Source organism: Cynocephalus volans, chromosome 14 (genome assembly GCF_027409185.1).
Source record: "Cynocephalus volans isolate mCynVol1 chromosome 14, mCynVol1.pri, whole genome shotgun sequence".
NCBI classification, from domain to species: Eukaryota; Metazoa; Chordata; class Mammalia; order Dermoptera; family Cynocephalidae; genus Cynocephalus; species Cynocephalus volans.
The window spans coordinates 24,404,672-24,424,677 of record NC_084473.1 but is presented as its reverse complement, the minus strand read 5'-3'; the positions used below and the strand labels follow the sequence as shown (position 1 = coordinate 24,424,677).

The 20,006-nt window shown below is 53.4% G+C and overlaps 1 protein-coding gene across 3 annotated transcripts in view; it reads left to right on the top strand.

The window, feature by feature from the left end:
* DNMT3A (DNA methyltransferase 3 alpha) overlaps nucleotides 1-20,006 on the top strand; it is a 102,027-nt gene that overhangs the window by 12,529 nt on the left and 69,492 nt on the right. For all 3 annotated transcript variants that reach the window (XM_063077613.1, XM_063077614.1, XM_063077615.1), the window contains exon 2: nucleotides 14,568-14,818. In XM_063077613.1, coding sequence (XP_062933683.1) covers nucleotides 14,756-14,818 — 63 coding nt within the window. In that variant the 5' untranslated portion in view covers nucleotides 14,568-14,755. The remainder of the gene's footprint in view (nucleotides 1-14,567; nucleotides 14,819-20,006) is intronic.

Here is a 20,006-nt window from a genome sequence, read left to right as displayed (position 1 = left end):
TGTGTGTCTCTGTGTCTGTATCTCTGTCTCTGTGTGTGTCTGTGTCTGTGCATCTATGTGCATCTGTGTCTGTGTGTTTGTGTCTGTATTTTTTTGTGTGTGTCTGTATGTGCGTGTGTGTGTCTGTGTCTCTTTATGTTTCTATGTGTGCGTGTGTGTCTGTCTGTGTCTCTCTGTGTGTTTGTGTGTGTGTGTGTCTTTGTCTCTGTGGCTGTGACACCTAAGGCTACAGTGGCAGGTTGAAAGTCTCTGGTAAAGAAGTTAACCATTCTGGTGGCAAAGGTCCTTGGGCTGGGGGGCCAGGAGAAATTTGGGGGCATTAGGTGGGAGAGAGGACTCTGGGTCAGGCCACAGCAGCCATTCCTAGGAGTGAGCGTGAACTACTGCTGGGTGTAGACTTCAGCCAGAGTCTAGATTTTCTAAGAACACACTACTTGCCTTTCATCCTGATTTAATCACATAATTTTTTAACTTAACATTTGTTGAGTGCCTACCATGTTCCAGGCACTGTACTAAACACTTGACTCAGATTCTCTCATATCATAAAATAGACTTATGAGATAGGGACTCTTAATCACCCATTTTACAGATTGGGAAACTGAGGCCCACATCTCCAAGTGACAGAGCCAGGGTTTGAGTTGGGGTCTGGCCGAGCCACCCAATGGTTGAAGGGGCAGATGAACTGCACCAGGGCAGCAGGGGGCAGTGGCCAGTGGTTCTGGGATGTGCTGCTCAGAATCCTAGGGCTCTTCTTCCTTCCCTCGACCCCCTCTATGAGGGGTTTGGTTTTGGATGGGGAAGAGGGTGAGGAGAAGGCAGACAGGGATACATGGCTGGTTCTGGGAGTAGCAGGCTCCTTCTGCTTTAGTGGGTGGAGAGGGGCTGAGCTCTCACAGCAGATCCCAGGCCCTGAAGAACCTTTCTGAGGGACCTCCTAGTTTTGACCTGGAGGGGTCAGGTGGGTGTCAGTTGGTGTTACTCGGTCTAGGAAGATGGTGACAAAGTGGGAGTGGGGAGAGGGTGGTTACAGGCAAGCCAAGGACTCAGCCTCCAAGGGTCTGGGGGGTGGGAGGCAAGACTCCCCCTCTCTGGTTTCCTGTGGTTCACTGGTACCCTAGGACCCTCCTGATGCCCTTCACCTTGGGGGCCCAGGGCAGGTGTACATTCTGGCCTGGAAACAGTGGAGCAGGAGCCTTAGAGCTCCCACAAATGGGCTTGCTGTTGGTGCAGTGCCTTGGAGGGCTCTGCCAAGCGAGCCCTAGAATGGGGACTGTGGGGGCTCACTCTAGGCACCGCAGCACTGTGCTGGGGATGTTGCAGCTGCCTGGGAGTGACTTCACACAGTCCTCGCTGCCTCAAGGGTCACTGGGAACAGGGGCCACTGGGGTGGGGGAAGGTACCGACTGTGAGCTTGGGGAGTGAGGAAGCAAGGTGCAAGACGTGAACTCTGACCTCATTTGTTTGGGAAGACAGACACGTCTGTATACATGTGAAATGCTAAATGACCACCCAACAGAAACTAAAGATCGCTGGTTGGGTGGTCGAGGAGGAAGGGGCAGGGTGGAAGGAGAGATGTTGGACAGAGGCACAGGGGAGGGGGAGCTGGGAGAGCCCTCTGGGAGGGGCCTCCCTCTTGGAGGAGAGAATGGGGTGAACATAGACATGAGGGTGGGATCAGGAGATGCCAGCTGGGGACATTGACTGGTCCTGGAATGATGGGTTGAGCTGGGGGAGGTGGGAGTTGAGGTCGGAGCAGCCGGCTGAGGCCATACTGTAGCCAGCCATTGGTGCAGGACCAGACCAGAGTGCAGATGTTACTGTGTGTGGAAATAACTGGTATCACAGGGTTTTCTGTAACAGCTTTATTAAGATAAAATTCACATTCCACACAGTTCACCCACATAAATGTACAGTTTGATGGGTTTTTTTAAGTACATTCACAGAGTTGTGCAAGTATCACCATAATCAGTTTTAGGACATCCTTCTCATCAGGCACCATGGGGTTTTTGACTGAGGAAGCCACATGTGGACAATCTCTGCTGGGAGCCTGGGGTGGGAGGTGGAGATGCCAGAGGCAGGGAGGCCTGCTGCAGGATAACCACCAGGGTTCTGGTACCTGCGGCACAAAGGGCCTGGAGGGAATGGGGTGATAAGAGAAGCCTGAGGATCAGGTGCCTGCTGGGTGTGGGCACTGAGGGGGAAGGTGGGACCTGAGTCCTCTCCAGGGTTTGGGCTTAGGCAGCTGAGGGCAGGGTAGTACCACTTCAAATGGAGAGAGAAGCCAGAAAATAGAGCTGGCTCTGGGGGAAACTGAGGCCTCTGATCTAGAAGAGTAGGATTGTGTTTGACTGCAAGTCTTCCAGAATGGGTGGGGATATCCAGACAATAAATAAAGACGGAGGCCCTTGCAGTAGGAGGGCTGTGGTAGTTGAAGCCCAGGTGTCTCCGAGGAGGGGAGTTCAGAGAAGGCTGGAGGCAGAGAGCAACCGTTGAGGAGCAGCCACTGGGCAGCCTGGGAGCGAGACTCCCAGCCCACACAGGAGACAACTGCAGGGTCTGAGGGCGGGAGAACCGGGAGCAGGGAGCCAAGCAGAGGCCTGGATGGGTGACAGTGCCTGTGCGTCCACTTGCTTGTGAGCTTCTAGAAGTGGAGGCCTCTTGTCCACCGCGGGGCCGGCTGGGCAGTGGCACTCAGTAAATGATGGCTGAGCGAGTGCTTGAGGCAGGGAGTGATCAGCTGGCAGGTGCTGCGCTGAGCTGAAGGACCATGAGCACAGAAAAAGGTCCTTTGAGGCTGTGGATGAATATATCAGTCAGGGTCCATTTAGGAGGCAGAAACCACATAGTGATTTGAACAAGAAAAGTTTAATATAAAGAATTATTAACTATAACAGGGGATTGGAATAATGAGGGATTGGCTAGTAAGAAGTAAAAAGAACTTCAAAGAATACAGAAATAGCAGATATGAGAACAGCCACTGCCCCTAAGGTTGTCACAGAGTGCCCAAGGAAGAGGCGCCCGGGCCTGAGATCCATACCTTGATGGAGGAGGGGTGGCCATGGATGGTGGAGAAGTCCCTGTGGTCACATGCTGGCAGAACGTGCTGGAAATCTGTTCTCTGGAACTTACTAGAAATTCATCCTTTTGGGTCCCAGGGAAAGTTGTTCATAGGGTGTCTCACTGGAGGCACATTGTTGCTAAACTCCCCAAGGGGAGCGCTGGATAAAGCCACTGGCTGTTACGCACTGCTGGCGCCCCGTGCTACAGAAGCTGTCCTCATTGCAGGAGCCTGGTGCTACTGCAGGAGCCGGGCAGTGGGGAGTTGCATGCTGCAGGAACTCAGTGCTGGAGAAGCTGTGACAGTGCTGGAACTGGGCGGTGGGGAGTTGCATGCTGCAGGAACTCAGTGCTGGAGAAGCTGCGACAGTGCCGGAACTGGGCAGTGGGGAGTTGCATGCTGCAGGAACTCAGTGCTGGAGAAGCTGCGACAGTGCCGGAACTGGGCGGTGGGGAGTTGCATGCTGCAGGAACTCAGTGCTGGAGAAGCTGCGACAGTGCCGGAACTGGGCAGTGGGGAGTTGCATGCTGCAGGAACTCAGTGCTGGAGAAGCTGTGACAGTGCTGGAACTGGGCGGTGGGGAGTTGCATGCTGCAGGAACTCAGTGCTGGAGAAGCTGCGACAGTGCCGGAACTGGGCAGTGGGGAGTTGCATGCTGCAGGAACTCAGTGCTGGAGAAGCTGCGACAGTGCCAGAACTGGGCGGTGGGAGTTGCATGCTGCAGGAACTCAGTGCTGGAGAAGCTGCGACAGTGCCGGAACTGGGCAGTGAGGAGTTGCATGCTGCAGGAACTCAGTGCTGGAGAAACTGCGACAGTGCCGGAACTGGGCAGTGAGGAGTTGCATGCTGCAGGAAGGTGGTGCTGGAGAAGCTGCGACAGTGCAGGAGCTGGGAGCTGGGAAGCTTCGCATCCTGCAAGAGTGTGATGCTGGAAAGCATCCATGCTGCAAGATCTGGCTGCCAGAGAAGTTGTATACGAAGCAGGAATCCTCCAAGAGAGCATAAGAAGTCTAGGAAAAATAATCCTTCCTCCTTCAGCGTCTCTCCGGTGCTCTCCATTGACAAAGTTTAATGTTTTGCCAGATGACAAAGGAAAAATATTTAGAGCCCATCTATATTTTCACAGAGCAGGCAATGAGGGATGAATAAACTGATAAATGGCACAGTCCACTCCTTCACCTTCACAGCTTCCATTTGCACCCTTTTACACACAGCTGAACTCCTGTACAACCCCATGCCCAGATGCCACCTATTAAGGCGTAGTCATCCTTCCTATGAAGTTCTCACCCTTCTCCCCAAACAATCAGAAGTCCCAGCAATCACTTATCAATCCCTGGCTGTATTAATAACTTCTCAAATTCAGTCTCAGTCCCACTGAATATTCTGTTACTTAAAGGCTAAATTATAAAGCTACCTGTCAACAACTTGTATAGAAAACAGTGGGAAGGAAAAAAAAGAAAATGGTCACCATATGTGCAAATCAACACACATATCTATCGAGTAAGTAGAAAACACGCAAAGCTCCTGCGGTCCTCGCTTCTGCATTTGTTCACAGGACTGCATTGCGCTCTGGTTTGCTTCTCCCGTTACCCAGCTTGTATTTCCTCTGCAGAGCCTGCTGCTTTTACTCGGTGGTGTGACCCAAACCTTCATCCTTCACTCCCGAAGGATCTGAATCCTTAGTTGTCCTGCCTTTTCGTTGTTGTTGTTGCTATAGTTTTCTATGAACGCTTACTTTTGGCGTGGACATTCCGAAAGGTGCCAGAGAGAATCCCCTGGTTCCAAACTAGTCCTTCTTGGCTCTGTTGTGTACCAGCAATCCAATTTCTCCTTGGTAACTAGGATCAATCACTCCAGACAGTGGAGGAACTCCTTTTTTTGACTGTTAGTTCAGTGCCATAAGGGGTCTGAAAAAGCCAGGCAAATGTCTTCTCTTTCAGTGGAACCATCATGGGGTCCCCTGGTGGAAGCATTCTCCCTTTGGAGATTAAGTATTCAGGCTGGCTGGTTGGCTCAGTTGGTTAGAGCACAGCCTTCTAACACCAAGGTCAAGGGTTCAGATCCCTGTACTGGCCAGCCAAAAAACAAACAAAAAATGACATCAAAGACATTCAGCATCCCCAGAAGGTTTCAGAGATACGAGGTGGGGAAGCAGGGGCCAGATGCAGGGGGCTGAGGGGAGAGTAAGCCAGGAGCCTCTGGAGCTGGTGGGTATGGACCATTCTTTATAGAAGGCTGGAAAAGCAGAGAAACACACAGGTGTGGACATGGGCCACCTCCACCAGGAGGACAGAATCAGACCCATGCTTGTGGCTGCCAAAGAGCCCATCAGGGACCACATGGCTGGTTCTCACATGGACTTCAGCCTGGCCTCCCTGTGCCTCTGAGCCCCAGACCATGGGAAGCCCATCTGATTGCCACGGCACACGTGGCTCCCAGCCAAGGCTCCTCCTAGCTCACAACACTCGGAAATGGGCGCTCCTTTGTGGAAGTCTGTGGTGGCTCATTTGGCTCCTGAAAACAACTTCAGCTCCTTAGCAGTGTCTGTTTTGGGTATAAACCTTTCCCCCTGATTTTGGGGCCGTGTCATGGTAGCCCCTCATGTGAAAACAACTTCAGCTCCTTAGCAGTGTCTGTTTTGGGTATAAACCTTTCCTCCTGATTTTGGGGCCGTGTCATGGTAGCCCCTCATGTGAGCAGCAGAGTGTGACTCAGACTCGTGGTCACCATGGTGGCTGCAGGTTTGTGTCATCATCAATGCTCACGCTGGTAGTGCCATGGCCTTCAGAGTGTTGTGAGAGCCACAAGTCATGTTATTGTGACTCCAGAGCCAGACAGATGGGCTTCGAAGTGGGGAACAGGATGGCAGGACTGTTGGCCAGTCACCAGTGGCTTTTGGTATTCTGTGGGCAGCTGGCGGTTTGGGGGCGAGTGGGACTCTGAGTCAGAGCAGTGGTATGACGGTGGGCATCTCACTCACAAGTGGCACCAAGACCTCCCTCCCTCCCCCTCCTCCTCATCCAGCCCCAGTCTTATGACTGAGAGAGGCTGTGGCAGGAGGGTGGAGACATGGCAGATAGACATCCCCCTCCAGGAGCCCTCAGCTTTTGCTGAGACCTTGCTCACACTAGGGGGGCATGAGGTGCTCTCCTGCCTTCTGTCACCCACTCATCTGTACCTCCTCCCAAGCTCAAATAGGAAATTCAGCCATGAGGCTGTTATCTGTGGGCTGGGGTCACCCCAGGGGCACAGATAGTTGACCATGGAGCTAGCTCAGGGATCTGTGTTTAGTATGCTCAGCCATGACTGAGCGCTGCCATATTTGCAAGGGCTCTGCGGTTACGTGGAGTTGGATTCATAATCCCGCCCTGGGACTCTCTAGCTGTGCTACCTTGGAGAAGTACTAAACCTCTCTCAGCCTCAGTGTCTTCTGCTATAAAATGGGGATAACAGTAGAACCTACTTCATATGCTTCACAGGATTGTTACGAGGATTGAATGGGACAATGCATGTCCCTTAGCACAGTGCCTGGCACAGGATAGGTGCTCAGTAAATAGCTGAATGAATGAATGAGTGAGTGCATGAATCACTTCTGCATTGGGCAGGGCATTGAATACTATGATTAGAAGTTTGCAGTGCCCACTACCACCCTGTCCCCTGCCCCCACCGCAGCCAAGCCTGACCAACCAGGAAAGGGAGACTGACTGAAACCTTTGTTTTCTGACCAGTCTGTGCCGAGTTAATCTATGTGCAACCGTCACATGGTAATTATCAGACGCTAATGGAGTGGAAAACTGGGCTCCTAAGGGGAACAGACCTGGGTTGTATCTGGCTCCACCACTTACTAACTGTATGACCTTGGCAGTTTTGTTAACCTCTCTATACCTCGTTTTTCTCATCTGGGAAATGGGGATAAAAATAGTACCCACTTCAAAGGGCTGGGGTGAGGTGTGAGGATTGATGAGATGTTGACATTGTACAGCTCTACTCACAGGGCCTGGCACGTCCTAGGAGCTTAATAAGTACAAGCTCCTGCTTGTGTGAAGTCCACTAACGGGCCCTCCAGGGATTTCAAGAAGGGAGAGAAATCTGTGGGCTGGATGAGTCAGGGACTAATAATCGTTAAAATTTATGGAGTATTTTCTGTGCCAGGCACTCTTGTTAGCGTTTTTAATGCATCCCATTTTAATTCTCACAATAGCCCTGCCAGGTGCCTTCTATTATTTTCCCCATTTTACAGCTGAGAAAACTGAGGCACAGTTTTGCCTCAGGTCCCACAGCTTATAAGAAATAGGCCAGGATTTGAACCCACGCAGTCTGCCTCCCAGAGAGGACTTCAGGAGACTGAGATGAGTCTATGAGTCAGGCTGCACCAGCCGCAAGTCACACTCACTCACACCCGAGTAGTGAAAGCTCACGTTACCAGAAGTTCAGGATGGCCCTGCCTGCAGGTACAGCTAGATCCCGGGCCCAGGCAATGACTGCAATGTTTTATCCCTCTGTCTTCACCTCTAGGCTCTTTGTTCTCAGGCAAGCTCGCCCCACATGGTGGGAGGACAGCAGCCGGCAGCTCCTGACTCACATCCGACCCTATTAGCATCTTCTCTCAGCATCGGTGAAAAGGTTCCAGGGAGGCCTCTGATTGGCTCTGCCTGGTCACATGCTCTCTTAGCACAAGCACACCTAAAGCCCCATCAAGTGTGTTCCCCACCTGGAAGGAGGGGACAGGAACGAGATAGACCAGAACAGCCAAAGTCCACTACAGGAAAAGTAGAATCCAGATCAAGGGCTGGGGTGGAAGGACTTGTTACAGAGATGGTCACATATTTTTCCACAATTCAGATAGAGGACTTGAGGTGCAGAGGAGGGGGCTCGAATGGTGACAACATTGGGATTGTTTTTGGTGGAGCAAGGACTGAGGTTTGTGGGCAATGATGGGTTTGCTTTTGAAGGAGGATCACCATAAGGGGGCCTTTGTGGAGGTGAGACCGTGAAGGGACAGTCTGGTTGGTGCTCTTTGGAGCAAAGACACCAGATGCAACTTGGGAGATGCTAGGGTTGGTGAGGAAGGTGGGAATGACGTTGGGGACAGTGGGGGTGGGAGCTGACGTGGCAGGGACGTCTTGAGGCTCCCGGGGGTGTGGTTAGGGCTGGAGCTGCACGCTTGCCGTTTGGGAGGGGTGGGAGGAGGCACAGCGCTGTGCCTGGGCTGCACTTGGTGGAAATGATGCATTTGGAGGATGAAACATTTCGTGAGGTGCAGGGGGCGGAGAGGGCGGTACCCCTGTTATAGCTGGTGATGGAACTCCGCGTGGGTGGGAGGCGCTGGTGACGCTTCTGCTCTGGGCCGCGATGACTTCATAGAACCACAGAGGCGGAAGGGCCTTAGCTGCACTCTTACTCACAGAGGAAGGAGGGGGCCAGACACGAGCCGTGGCTGCAGTCGGGACGTGAGCCCTCTTCCCAGCCCTGTTCTCGCTTTTCTCAAATTAAATTTTAGCGCTGGCTGGTTAGCTGGGCTGGTTAGGGCCGCCGTGTTGATAACAGCAGGGTCAAGAGGTCAGATCCCCATACTTGCCAGCTGCCAAAAATAAATAAATAAAAGTTAAGCTTTAGTTACTCGGAGAAGTGCATGCATATAATTTCAGAAGTTGAAGAGTACTAAAATCTGCCAACAGACGCAGTTGGTCTTGCCTGCTCCTACCCTTGCCCTCTTCGCAGAAGCAACTGCTTTCAATCCTTTTAGCTGTTTCTTCTAGCAATTTTTCATCTCATTTCTCTGAGTGATGCACATATTTTTGACTCATCTATTTAGACATTTTCCATTGATTTAGCAGATTCTCTTACGTGGCCGACCTTTCTACTCCCTAGCCATCCTCCTGAATAGCTTTTGTGGGTAGGCATGCTATTCACAGTACCCTCCCAGTATTCATTCAGAAGTGTCTTATGCGTATATGAGTATACATATATGTATGCATGTGGTGGGCAGAATAATCACCCCCCAAAGACGGCCACATCCTAGTTCCCTGAAGCTGTGGCTATTACCTTATATGGTGAAAGGGACTTTGCAGATGTAATTACATTAAGGACCTTGAGGTGGGAGATTGTCCTGGATTATCTGGGTGGGCCCAATGTAAACAGAAAGGTCTTTAGAAGTGAAACATGGAGGCCGGAGAGTCAGAGAAATGTGACAGGAGAAAAGACTGGCCATCGCTGGCTTTGCAGATGGAAGGGGGCCCTGGGCCAAGGAGTGCAGGCAGCTCCAGAAGCTGAAAAAGTCAAGAAAATGGATTCTTCCAGAGCCCCCGAGAAAGAATGCAGCCCTGCCAGCACCTTGATTTTAGCCTAGTGAGGAGATCCGTTATTGACTTCTCACTTGCAGAATTTCAAGATAATAAATTTCCGTTGTTTTAGGCCATTAATTTTGTGGTACATACAAACGTAATGTATGATGTGTATACACACACACCCACATACACATGTTTGTGAAATCAATATAGAGTGTTAACAATATTGTGTCCATGTAGCTACTGCTCACAGCTGAACCTCATAGTACAGTAATGGTTTCTTTTTGTTTTTTTCCTGAATTTAATAATTGCTTCGTTTTTTCATCTGTCTTATTTTCTTTGTACCTGTTGCTAATACCTGCTGCACTGTCTAATCGCCATCAGTATGGCTTTCTCCACGGGCAGTCACCGAAGGTAAAATATATTTCCATTTTATTTTTTGAGTTATCTACTCTCATTTGGGGCTGGCTGCTCTCTTGGTGTGTGGCACACTGTAGGTGACATTCTGTGCCTTCCCTTTGTGGTCATCCTTGGAATTGCCTTTACCTTCTGGCTGGAGTCTCTGTTTTCTGGCTTTCGTGTCTACCTCTCACTTGGCTTATCCCCTCCATTGGAGCACATCCTCCAGGACAGGATGTCCATCAATATCCAAGTTCATTGAGTTCTTGGGTCAGATAGCAGAGCCTGGCTGTGAGCGATGCCTGTAGTTTTGTCAGGTTAAAAAGCTGGTTCAACGGCAGGAGGCCTAGTGGGGGCAGGGCTCCACATGCTAAGTCTTGAGTGGCACCACTTAGTGGAGACAAGGGCCCTCTGTGGCTTGTGCTGTGTTGTCATCCTGAGGAGTCCCTTCCCTTCTCCCCTGTGCTGGATCTCCTGTGACTTAGAGGACACCTTCCCGTGCTTTCTGAGAAAGGGACATAAGACCCCAGATGCCTGAAAATGTCTCTATTCTACTCTCACACACTTAAATGGTCACTTGCCTGGGTGAAGAATTCTAACTGGAGAATTCTTTAAGAATTTTGAGGGCATTGGTCTTCTTGCTTTCAAGACTGATGTCGAACAGTCCAAAGCCATTCTGATTCCTGATCTGTACTTTTTTCTTCCTTTCTGGAAACTTGCAGGATCTTCTCTTTGTCTCAGTGTTCTGAAATTTCACAATGGTGTGCTTTGGTGCGGGGTCTGTTTTATCAGTTGTGTTGGACATTTAATGGGACTTTTCAGTCAGGAAACATCTTTCTGGAAAATTCTCTTGAATGATTTTGTTGGTAATTTTGTCCCCTCTTTTTTGTCTTTCTGTAACTCATATTATTCAGATGTAGACACTTCTGGACCAGTTTTCTAATTCTCTTTTCCTTCCTCTCTGTCTTCCATCTTTTTTCTTTTTTAATATCCCCCTTCTATTGAGTTTCGCATTTCTGCTAGCATGATTTTTATTGCTAGTTCTTTTTTGTTCTCTGAATGTTCTCTGTTAATAGCATCATGTTCTTGTTTCATGCATGTAGTAGCTTCTCTGCACATAAAGTCTATTTCCTTCAGGTTGTTTTCATTGCGTTGTATTATGGTTTGGTTTTGGTTTGTTTGCTCTGGTCTCTATCTTACAAGCTGGATGCTTCCCTCGAATGTCTGGTAGTCCTTGGTTGTCCCTTCTGGGTTAAGAATATGGTACTAAAAAGCTGATTGGAAGCTCCGAGTATGATGATGGGGCTTGTTGACTTTCAGATCCACGTTGGTTGACCTGAATGAGCCATTTTGACCCCATTTGGGTGCTGGTGTCAGGATTGGCATCCTTAGGCCTTTCCTCCTGGATTAGATTCTCCAGAGAAGAAGGTGAGGGGCTGATACCAGTGTTCTTGGATCCCAGTAGGGGAGCAGCCTGAGGGATCCAATACCAGCATTTAAAATGCCCTCATCTTCTAGGTTTTGATGCATCAACTTTGCTGTCAGCAGTGCTAGTTGGCTCTCTGTGCAGAGACCCCCCATCTAATGCTCTCCGGAGAATATAAATCAGCCCTCAGGCTGCTGGGGCAGGTGGTCTAGGGATTTGCTTCTTTCAATCGCCTCTTCACCTTCACACGTGTGTCCTCCTCACCCCTAGTCCCAGGGTACCTGGTGCCAATGTGTCACGTGTCTGTTAAGGGCTCTGTGTTAGGAGTCAGATTTCACCCTCCTGTCTGAAATTTGGCTGTCACAAGTCTACTTTTCAGATCCCCAAATTTCGCTGGTGGTGTCTCTTCTCTTATTCAGCCCAATCTTGTGATTTTACGTCTTCTTAAAAAATCTTTTTATTAGGTTGGATTTTGAAGGTAGTGAAATTTGGGGTGTACTTTTTAAAAAAATCTCAATTCTTTTTCCACAACAGTTTTTCTTTCTTTTTTTCTTCTTGACCCATAGGAAGAAATCCACAACAGTTCTGTTATTGAAGTAGTGATGACAGGACCACAGCCGTTGTGAGACCAAGATGTTTTCATGACGGATTTCTTAAAAATTATTTAAGTTATTGCTATAAACACTCTTCATGGTCACTGTGGATGTGAAGAATATAAAGGAGAAAATAAATGCTGTCATGGTGGGAGAGTCTTGGCAAGGAGTTTTTGGTGGCGGTCGTTTTCATGGTGCAGCCCTCGGCCTGGGTGAGGAGGAGGCTTTGGGGCCAGGAGCAGCAGGGCCACACCTGTCAAAGGGCCTGCATGGTGGACACGTGCTGCTGTGTTGAGCGTGGGCCCAGAAGCAGCCCACTGCCCACAGCCAGGCTGCTTGAGAGAAGGAAGCTTCTAAGGGCAGGTGGGCAGTGCTGTGTCAAGGTCCAGCAACTTGGCCACCAAGTGGGGGCCCCCAGAGTTGTGCAGTGCGTGGCCTGCCCAGCCACATCCTGGATAATTTTAGATGATGCGGGTGATTTTGAGGGACACTTACTGATAGGGCTGGTCCATTGAGCAGCACAAGGGACCTAGGATCAACCCAGGTCAGCTGCATTTTTGGATGTCAGGGTCTTGGGTGGGCGAGGAGGAAGAAACACTTCCTTTCCTTTCCAGGGTGTCTGCCCTTGAGGTCAATGCCTTGTGATGTTCTGCTTTTCCCATCTGCTTCCTTCCTGTCCCCACTGGGACCAGAGGTCCTCTGAAAGGGTTCTTACAGCACCTCTGGTGGCACAGATGACCCCTGGCTGTCTCTAGGCCCCAGGGCAGTGTTGAGACAAACTCCCGCCACTTACTTTGGACCTGGCCCCTCTATCCTGGGGCTCCTGGTGGCCCTCCCTCCTGTGTGCTGTGGCACCTCCCCTCCTGTTGCCGAGGGCCTCTGCAGCTTGCTTGGCACGTCAGAGCTAGAAGACTTCCTGGGGATCATGTAGTTCAGCACTCCCATTTCACTGATGAGAAGACGGAGGGCCAGAGAAGCCCCATTCAGTACTAGGACCCACGTCTGCTGACTCCAGATTTAGTGTTCTTTCCAAACAGACTCTGCCTCTCTTAGCTTCCGTATCCTTCTGAAGGTTTTGATTTGGGGTGATTTGGAGATGTTGTGACAAATAGGAAGTGGGGCTTGTGGGGGGATCCCTGGCTGATAGTGGACGGAAGCCACATGGAGTTCTGGGTTGGACCAGTTCTCTCTGGCTCTCCAGAGTTGTCTCTGTGGGGTGGTGTAAGTTGGGGGACATAGCTTCATGCAGAGCCCAACCCCTTGGAGCTTTAGAGTCGGAGAGACCTTGGTTCAAGCCTCTGACAAGCCCTAAGCCTTTTGCACTTTAGATTCAACTGTAAACTAGGAACAGTCCTAGTAGTTGCCAAATGAGGAACGTGTCACGTGCTTAGCACAGTGTCTGACACAGGGAGCTACTCTGGCTGTTGCCATCGACTCACTCAGGGATTTGGGCCGCGACCCTTTAGGGAGCCCAGCACCTGCTTCCTTAGGGCTCAGCTGAGGGGCATGGAGTGCTTCCAGCCCGTCTGGGTTTAACTGCCGGGGCCCTTCCCGTCCTGGCCCTAAGCAGGCTTCTCCTGGCTCCAGCTTCCTCCCGCTACTCCCAGGGGCAGAGCCAGGACTGGGGCACCCACCTCTCAGGCAGCCGCCAACACCTGGGGAAGGGGCTGGACCGGTGGGAGAGCCAAGCCTGTGTTTTCTCCGGTTCCTGGTTTTCCAGGGAGCCCTGGCTGCAGGGGGATGGGAGAAGCCCAGAAGGGAGGGGAGCCCTGGGAAGCAGAACCGGGAACTGGAAGGGGAAGGGTGTGGGTGGGCCCGGATCCAGTCTGCCTCCCACTTGCCTCTCTTGCCCGGGGCCCTGGCACACTCGAGGCAGGGGCTGGCCACTGTCGCCTCCTGGGGGTGGGGAGCAGGAGCCCTCGTCGGCGTGTTTCCCTGGATGTTTCCCTGGAGAGGAGCGAGGGAAGGAGGGTGAAGCAGCAGCACCCGCGCCCCCAGCTGTGGCCCGAGGCTCAGGCTTTGTTACTGGCTTGAGGCCCACACCTGGAGCACGGAGGAAGAAAAGCCCCTAAAACTCAGCTGTCTGGTTCCGAGGTCCCCCTCAAGCCCACGAGTTTGGAAACCAAATGGGACAGGTTCCTGGGGCGGCCTCGCAACCTCCCTCAGCGTGGCCGTGACCGTGGCCGTGGCCTCTCCCCCAGGGCGTCCTCTAGGGCACGGAGCAAGCCCGGCCGCAGCCTCAGCTCAGACCCCAGCTTTCGCTGCGCCCAGGCGTTGGTCCTGAAGTGAGGTGACATTCATTTCACTACATCCTGTCACTACTGCTCACTTCCTCCACGTGGCGGGAGCAGGGTGGGGGTGGGGGTGGGGGAGGACAGATTAGAAGGAAAATGTAGCCGGGCTGGGGGCCTCTGGGGGAGGCTGGGATTTCCCAGGGGCTGGTCGGGGTGGGAGGGAGGGTGCGGGAAGCGTTCAAAGGGAAGAGCAGACGTGAACGGAGAGAAGGGAGGAGGCGGGAGGCAGCTGGAAGGCCCAGAAGCGGCACCCGCTGCGCCACAGCACCGCGGAGGGAGGCAGCCAGCGCGAGGCGAGGCTCGCAGAGGCAGGAGGCCGCCCTGCCCGCCCGGAGGGGAGCCCGCCGCTGCCGGACGGTCGAGTCTGCCTCGGTTTCCCCGCTCTCTGGGCTGCTGGTGAGGCTGGGAGGAGGAGTGAGGTCAGAGGCACCAGGCCTCGGTGGGTTGAGGGTGAAACCTGGGGAGGGTCGGGGTGCCCTGCCCTGCTGACCCTTTCCTTTTCCCCCGCAGGTGGAGCCGTCGGAAGCCCAAACCCACAGACAGACGGAGGCAGCGTTTCACCAGAGGGCTCAACGCCGGGATCTATGTTTAAGTTTTAACTGCAGCTTACAAAGACCACGATAATTCCTTCCCCAAAGCCCAGCAGTCCCCCAGCCCCGCGCAGCCCCAGCCTGCCTCCCACCGCCCAGCTGCCCGCGATGCCCTCCAGCGGCCCCGGGGACACCAGCAGCTCCGCTCTGGAGCGGGAGGAGGACCGAAAGGTGAGCGGCGGGCTCTGCTGGGGACCCTCTGGCTGGAGCCAGGAGTGGGAAGGCAGGGCCCATCCCCACATAACGACAGCTCAGGTGTGCCGAGTGCACAGCTGCCTTGCCCAGTCTTCAGGGCAGGGAATGGGGGCGGGGGAGACCATTGACATCCCTATTTGGGGGAAGAGGAAACTGAGGCTTGGCGAGGTTAACTTCTGGTGGTGGAGCAGGAATTGGAAGCCAGGTAGTATGGCTCCAGGACCCAGGCTTTTAACCACTGGGTGTTTGAGCAGAGGCTCAGACCCCAGGTCTGTGCAATTTCAGGGGCTCAGCCTCGCAGAGCCCCAAACCTGGATCCTTTTTTGGATCTGCCTCTTACTGGCTGAGGCCTGTCACTTTACCTCTGTTTTAGCTGCCTCTGTTTCCCCAAGGTATTCAGTAGCTTCTGGAAGGCCAAAGACAAGTTCTAGGGGGAGAGGGGGACACTGTAGACATGAGGCCTTGTGAGGGCTCCCCCTCCCACTCAGACATGCAGGCCCACTGCTGGGTGCCGGGTGCTCAGCCTTTGGAGATGCCCTTTGGAGATGGTGATTTCCCGCCCCCTAATCCAGGCTCCGAGTGAGTGTCACTGGGTGATCCTTGATGTGGCTTCTGACCATGGAGCTGGTGACTTCTGTGTTTTCAGCACCCCATGAGGGGTGACCTCTTCACCCTTCTGCCGAGCTCCAGGTTGGGCCTAAATCAGTTAGAGGGGATGATGTCCAATTGATGGGAACCCCTGGTGGGACCTTACCAACCTGTGTACACCCTCAGGGAAAGCTACCCTTAGCCCCCAGCATTTGGACTGTTCTCCCCCTCTGTCGGTGGCATGGTAAACTCCACTGCCAGCCTTCCAGGGCAGCTGTGATGGCCGTAGACTTCCTGGCATGTCCATCTGGTGTGCTTTTGTCCCCACAGTTCCCTCTGCCTGCTCCCCTTTCCCTGAGCAAGGATGAGGGCTTGCGATGCCTGGTGGTGTCTGGGAGTAGCAAGGCATGTTCATGGGGCAGCAGTTTGTCCTTCTGGCACCAGATGTGAGGCCTCAGGGTGCTCCGGGCTACAGGCAGCCCAGGCACCCACCTGGAGGATGTCAACTCTGCCTGTCTGCCTTATGCAGCAGCTCTGAGACCTCCCCCGAGCACGCCCAGCTCCTTCCTGGGCACACTCATTCTTAGTGTGTGTGTCTGTTTTCTGGGTGGCTTCCATCCATTGTTCTGTTTGGTCCTTGGGGACAAGCCTTCAAACAAGTAGGGCAAGGACAGATGGCCCTCATTTGCAGATGAGGAAACTGAGCCAGGGATGGGTCCAGATGAAAGTCTGGTCTCCTGCCTCTTGGATCTGAGCCCTTCCCACAGCCACCTGCATAGTCCTGCTGTGGACACACACACCTGGTGTGCATGTGAAGCCCAGGACCTGCCTTCCTAGCCTGGAGCCCTGCGGGGTGCCACCCAGTCAGGCAGAGCAAGCTGGGGAGTCAACAGGTGCAGCAGCTCCCTGGACAGGGCTCCTGGGGCTACAGGCCAGTCCCCTGCTCTCTGGTCCCATGGGAAAAGAGCTGATAGTCCAGGTTATCCCACCGGCCTCCTGGGTTACTCCGCTCAGGACTCAGGCCATGGAGTTGGGGACACCTGCAGCCACCTGTGCTCTTGAGTGGCAGCTTTGGCCAATCCCCTCCCCTCCTTGGGCCTGGCTTTTTTTCTCTATTGGATTGGGTGACCCTAAGCCTCCCCCTGCCCTAATTCCCGTGTCCTGACAGATGCTGACACAGCTCTGTGGGACACACTTGCAGTTACTGGTCAGTCACCCCCACAGGTGGGGAAGGTACAGCCAGCCAGGACAAACTCCTGCTGCTGGACTCCAGTGCCCCTGCTGCTGTCCTGGGCAGCAGAGCCTGGCCACCAGTGTAGATAGCAGCAGGCGGGCTCTATCTTATGGCGGTTCAGGGTGGAGAAAGAGCACTGGACAAGGAGTCAAAAGTCTCAGGCTCCAGTCCTAAATATGCCACTTAGAAGAGATGTGATTTCAGGCCATCTCGGCTTGTGTTTGCTCAGCTGGAAAATGGGGATAGTAACGCTAGCCTTGCCTGTTTTACAAGGCCGTTGTGGAAGTCAGATGAGGTCATGGGCATGGAAGTGCCCTGCAGACAGCAAAGTCTGGTCCAATTATGAGGGATTACGACTGCTATTATTATCTCCCCATAGTGACTGCTCTGGCTCAAGCGGCAACAAACACACACCCCGCCCCAGATCCTGGTGCGTGCGGATAGAGCGAGCACACTCACACGCTGGCAGGCAGGTGGGTGTGCCAGGAGATGGCAGCGACCTGGACGACAAGGGCTGGGCTCGGCTGGGCCTCCTCCCCAGCTGCCCACGCCCACATGCGCATGCTGCCTCACCGGGCACTCTGCCCTGGCACCTCTGGGCTGGCTCCAGCAGCTCCAGGGAGGGCGGGTGGAGACACTGACAGCCATCATGGCAGCCCCTGAGAGGCGGGCTGGGGCAGGGGGCTGTGGGGCTGCAGAAGGGGAGACCCAGGCATGGTCTGCAGCCCGAGGAGCCTGGCAGAGGTGCCAGGGGCACCGGGCTCAAAGGAACCATCTGGTGAGCCAGAGGGAAGGAGTGTGGCCATCCACCAGCCCCTTCACCGCCTGGTCCCACCTGCCCTTCCAGCCTCCTTCCCTGCCACGCCTCCACACGCCTCTCCCTCCAGCCTCACTGCAGTACTTCCTGGAGCTGCCAGGCCTCTGTTCCCTCCTCCTGGTGGGCTCTTCCCTATTTCCTCTCCTCCTCTCTGGTCAAAGCCCTTGCTTCAGTCTGCAATGGACCAGTGGTTCTCAAAATGGGATCCCCAAACCAGCAGCAGCTGCATCCCTGGGAAGGTGTTAGAAACACAAAGCTCAGACCCCACCCCACACCTGCTGAGTCAGAAACCCTGGCGACCTGTGTTCTAGCCAGCCTTCCGGGGGTACCGTTGCGCACCAACATTTGAGAACTACTGGTGTAGATGACACCTGGCCTCACTGCTACCTTTGGAGGGCAGGGCCTCAGCCCCTTTCCTCTGTGCAAATCTCCAGGGCCTGGGATAGCACAGAGTAGGTGCTCAGGAAATATTCTGTGGAGAGGACGGAAAGGAATATGAGAGTGGATAAGACCCCTCCACAGGAGAAGAATCCTGGAGCCCACGGTCAGGCAGGTGGGGGCAGAGCTGTGGGTGATGGGCTGAGGAGGCCACGCTTGTGGCTGGGGGTGCAGAGAGGTCTGTGTGTGTGTACCCCTGCCACCTCCCCTACTCCGCCATCCATATGGTGGGCAGGGAACAGGCTGCTTGGGGAGGCTTGGAGGGGGTGGGCTTTGAGGGGCTGAGCTCTGGGGCTGTGGACAGGGTGAGGCAGCTGGTAGCTGTGGCCACAGCAGAGGGAGGGGGCTGGCCTTGTGGGGGATGGGTGGGGAGGTGAGCAGCAAAAAGGCCAAGAGCTTAGGGGGGATCATGGAGGTAAGGTGCCAGCCCTGTGTGTAGGGAAGGACAAGGGGCAGAGGGAGCAGGAAAGGGGACCAAGAGCATTCCTGGGGCCTCCTTAGATCCCCAGATATGAGTCAGAGCTGGACAGTTGTCCAGAGCCCCAAGCTAGGCCCCTGATCTTGAGCTCCCATCCCTCCTCTGGCCTCAGAAACATAATGGCCAAGATGCGTTGAGCACTGACTGTCTGCCAGGCGCTCTTTTAAGCTCCGTACATGCATTATTTTATTTAATTCTTACATTGCCCTATAAGGTAGGCACTATTATTTTCATCATTCTAACTTATTAAGGAATAAACTGAAGCTCAGAGATGTTAAGTCATTTGCCTAAAGTCACACAGCTAGCAAGTGGCAGTGCTGGGGTTGGAACCCCGGCAGCCTGTGCTGTTGGCTTCTCCGCTCTTTGGGCTCCGCCTGCGTGAAGGGGATGGAGTGAACAGTGCCTCCCAGCCTGATGTGTGATGCTCCGTAGTCCTACTCAGGTTTCTTCTGCTGTGGGTTCAAATGTGTTTATTTAGACTGAAAGTCGGGATGGTCAGAGAGTGCCTTTTACTGCTAACAGTGCCCTTACCCTGGGGTGGAAGTTGGGGGTATTTCACGTCCAGAAGGAACCCACGTACACAGGCTCCTGTGCATGATTGTGTGCACACATGTGTGCGCATACACGCACACACACACACACACACACACACAAACACACGCGCGCACACACACACACACACCAGATTCTGTGCGCTGGAGACACTGCTGTGGACACATTTCTTCTCACCATTTCTTCCTTCCTCCCTCTCTGGACATACTGCTTCTCTTCTTTCTCTTCCTCCCTCTCTCCCTCTTTTTTCAGACTTCGATACCTTTCCAGGTACCTAACACATAGTGGGGCTTCACAAGTCTGTTGGATGAGCTGAGTAAGCTTTCCTGAGGACCTAGTAAGGAAAAGGGGATAGGGAGATACCAAGATAGGGGAGAGGAGGGAGGCCTCCCGGGCAGCTCACCTGCTCACGCCCTCTCCCGCTGTGTAGTAGATGCTGCAGCAGGGTGCGTGCACATTTGTGTTAGGGGCGCGCAGCAGGTGCGTGCATGCACGTGTGCGTGTGCGGCCAGCGCTGGGGCTCCTCCCTTCCCCTCTCTACCAAGTCCAGCCCAGAGGCCTGGTAAGCACTGATTTTCCTTGGGGTCTGGGCACTTTCTGCTCTCTGGTACAAAGCTCATGGGCATCCTTGGGTGGGGTCCGTAGCAGTTCCACCCTCAGTTATTCTTGCTGGTCCACAGGTCTGTTGTCCACTCCTGGGCACGCTGTGCCTTTATTGCACTCAGATGCCTCCACATAGTCACTCAGGCCTGGCTCTTGGTTTTATGAGTCACTGTAGGGTCCTTTAAAGAGCCTCCCCCTTGTGCATATAGATAGTCGTGGAGAAGCCATCTACCCCCACTCCTCAGGAACACAGCTAATGATAATGGTGCGCACACTTTTAGCTCGGCGGAGTTATTAAATGCTCGGGCTCGTGGAGCAGGTTTGTAAACAGTGCCCACCCCTGAGCTGACCGGGACTTAAGTTTTGGGCTTCAGAGTCTCTAAAGTTCTCTTAAATTAGACATTATCATGTGTCAAATTTAGTTAACCTGGCAGTCAGTACAGTCTTGGGCGGG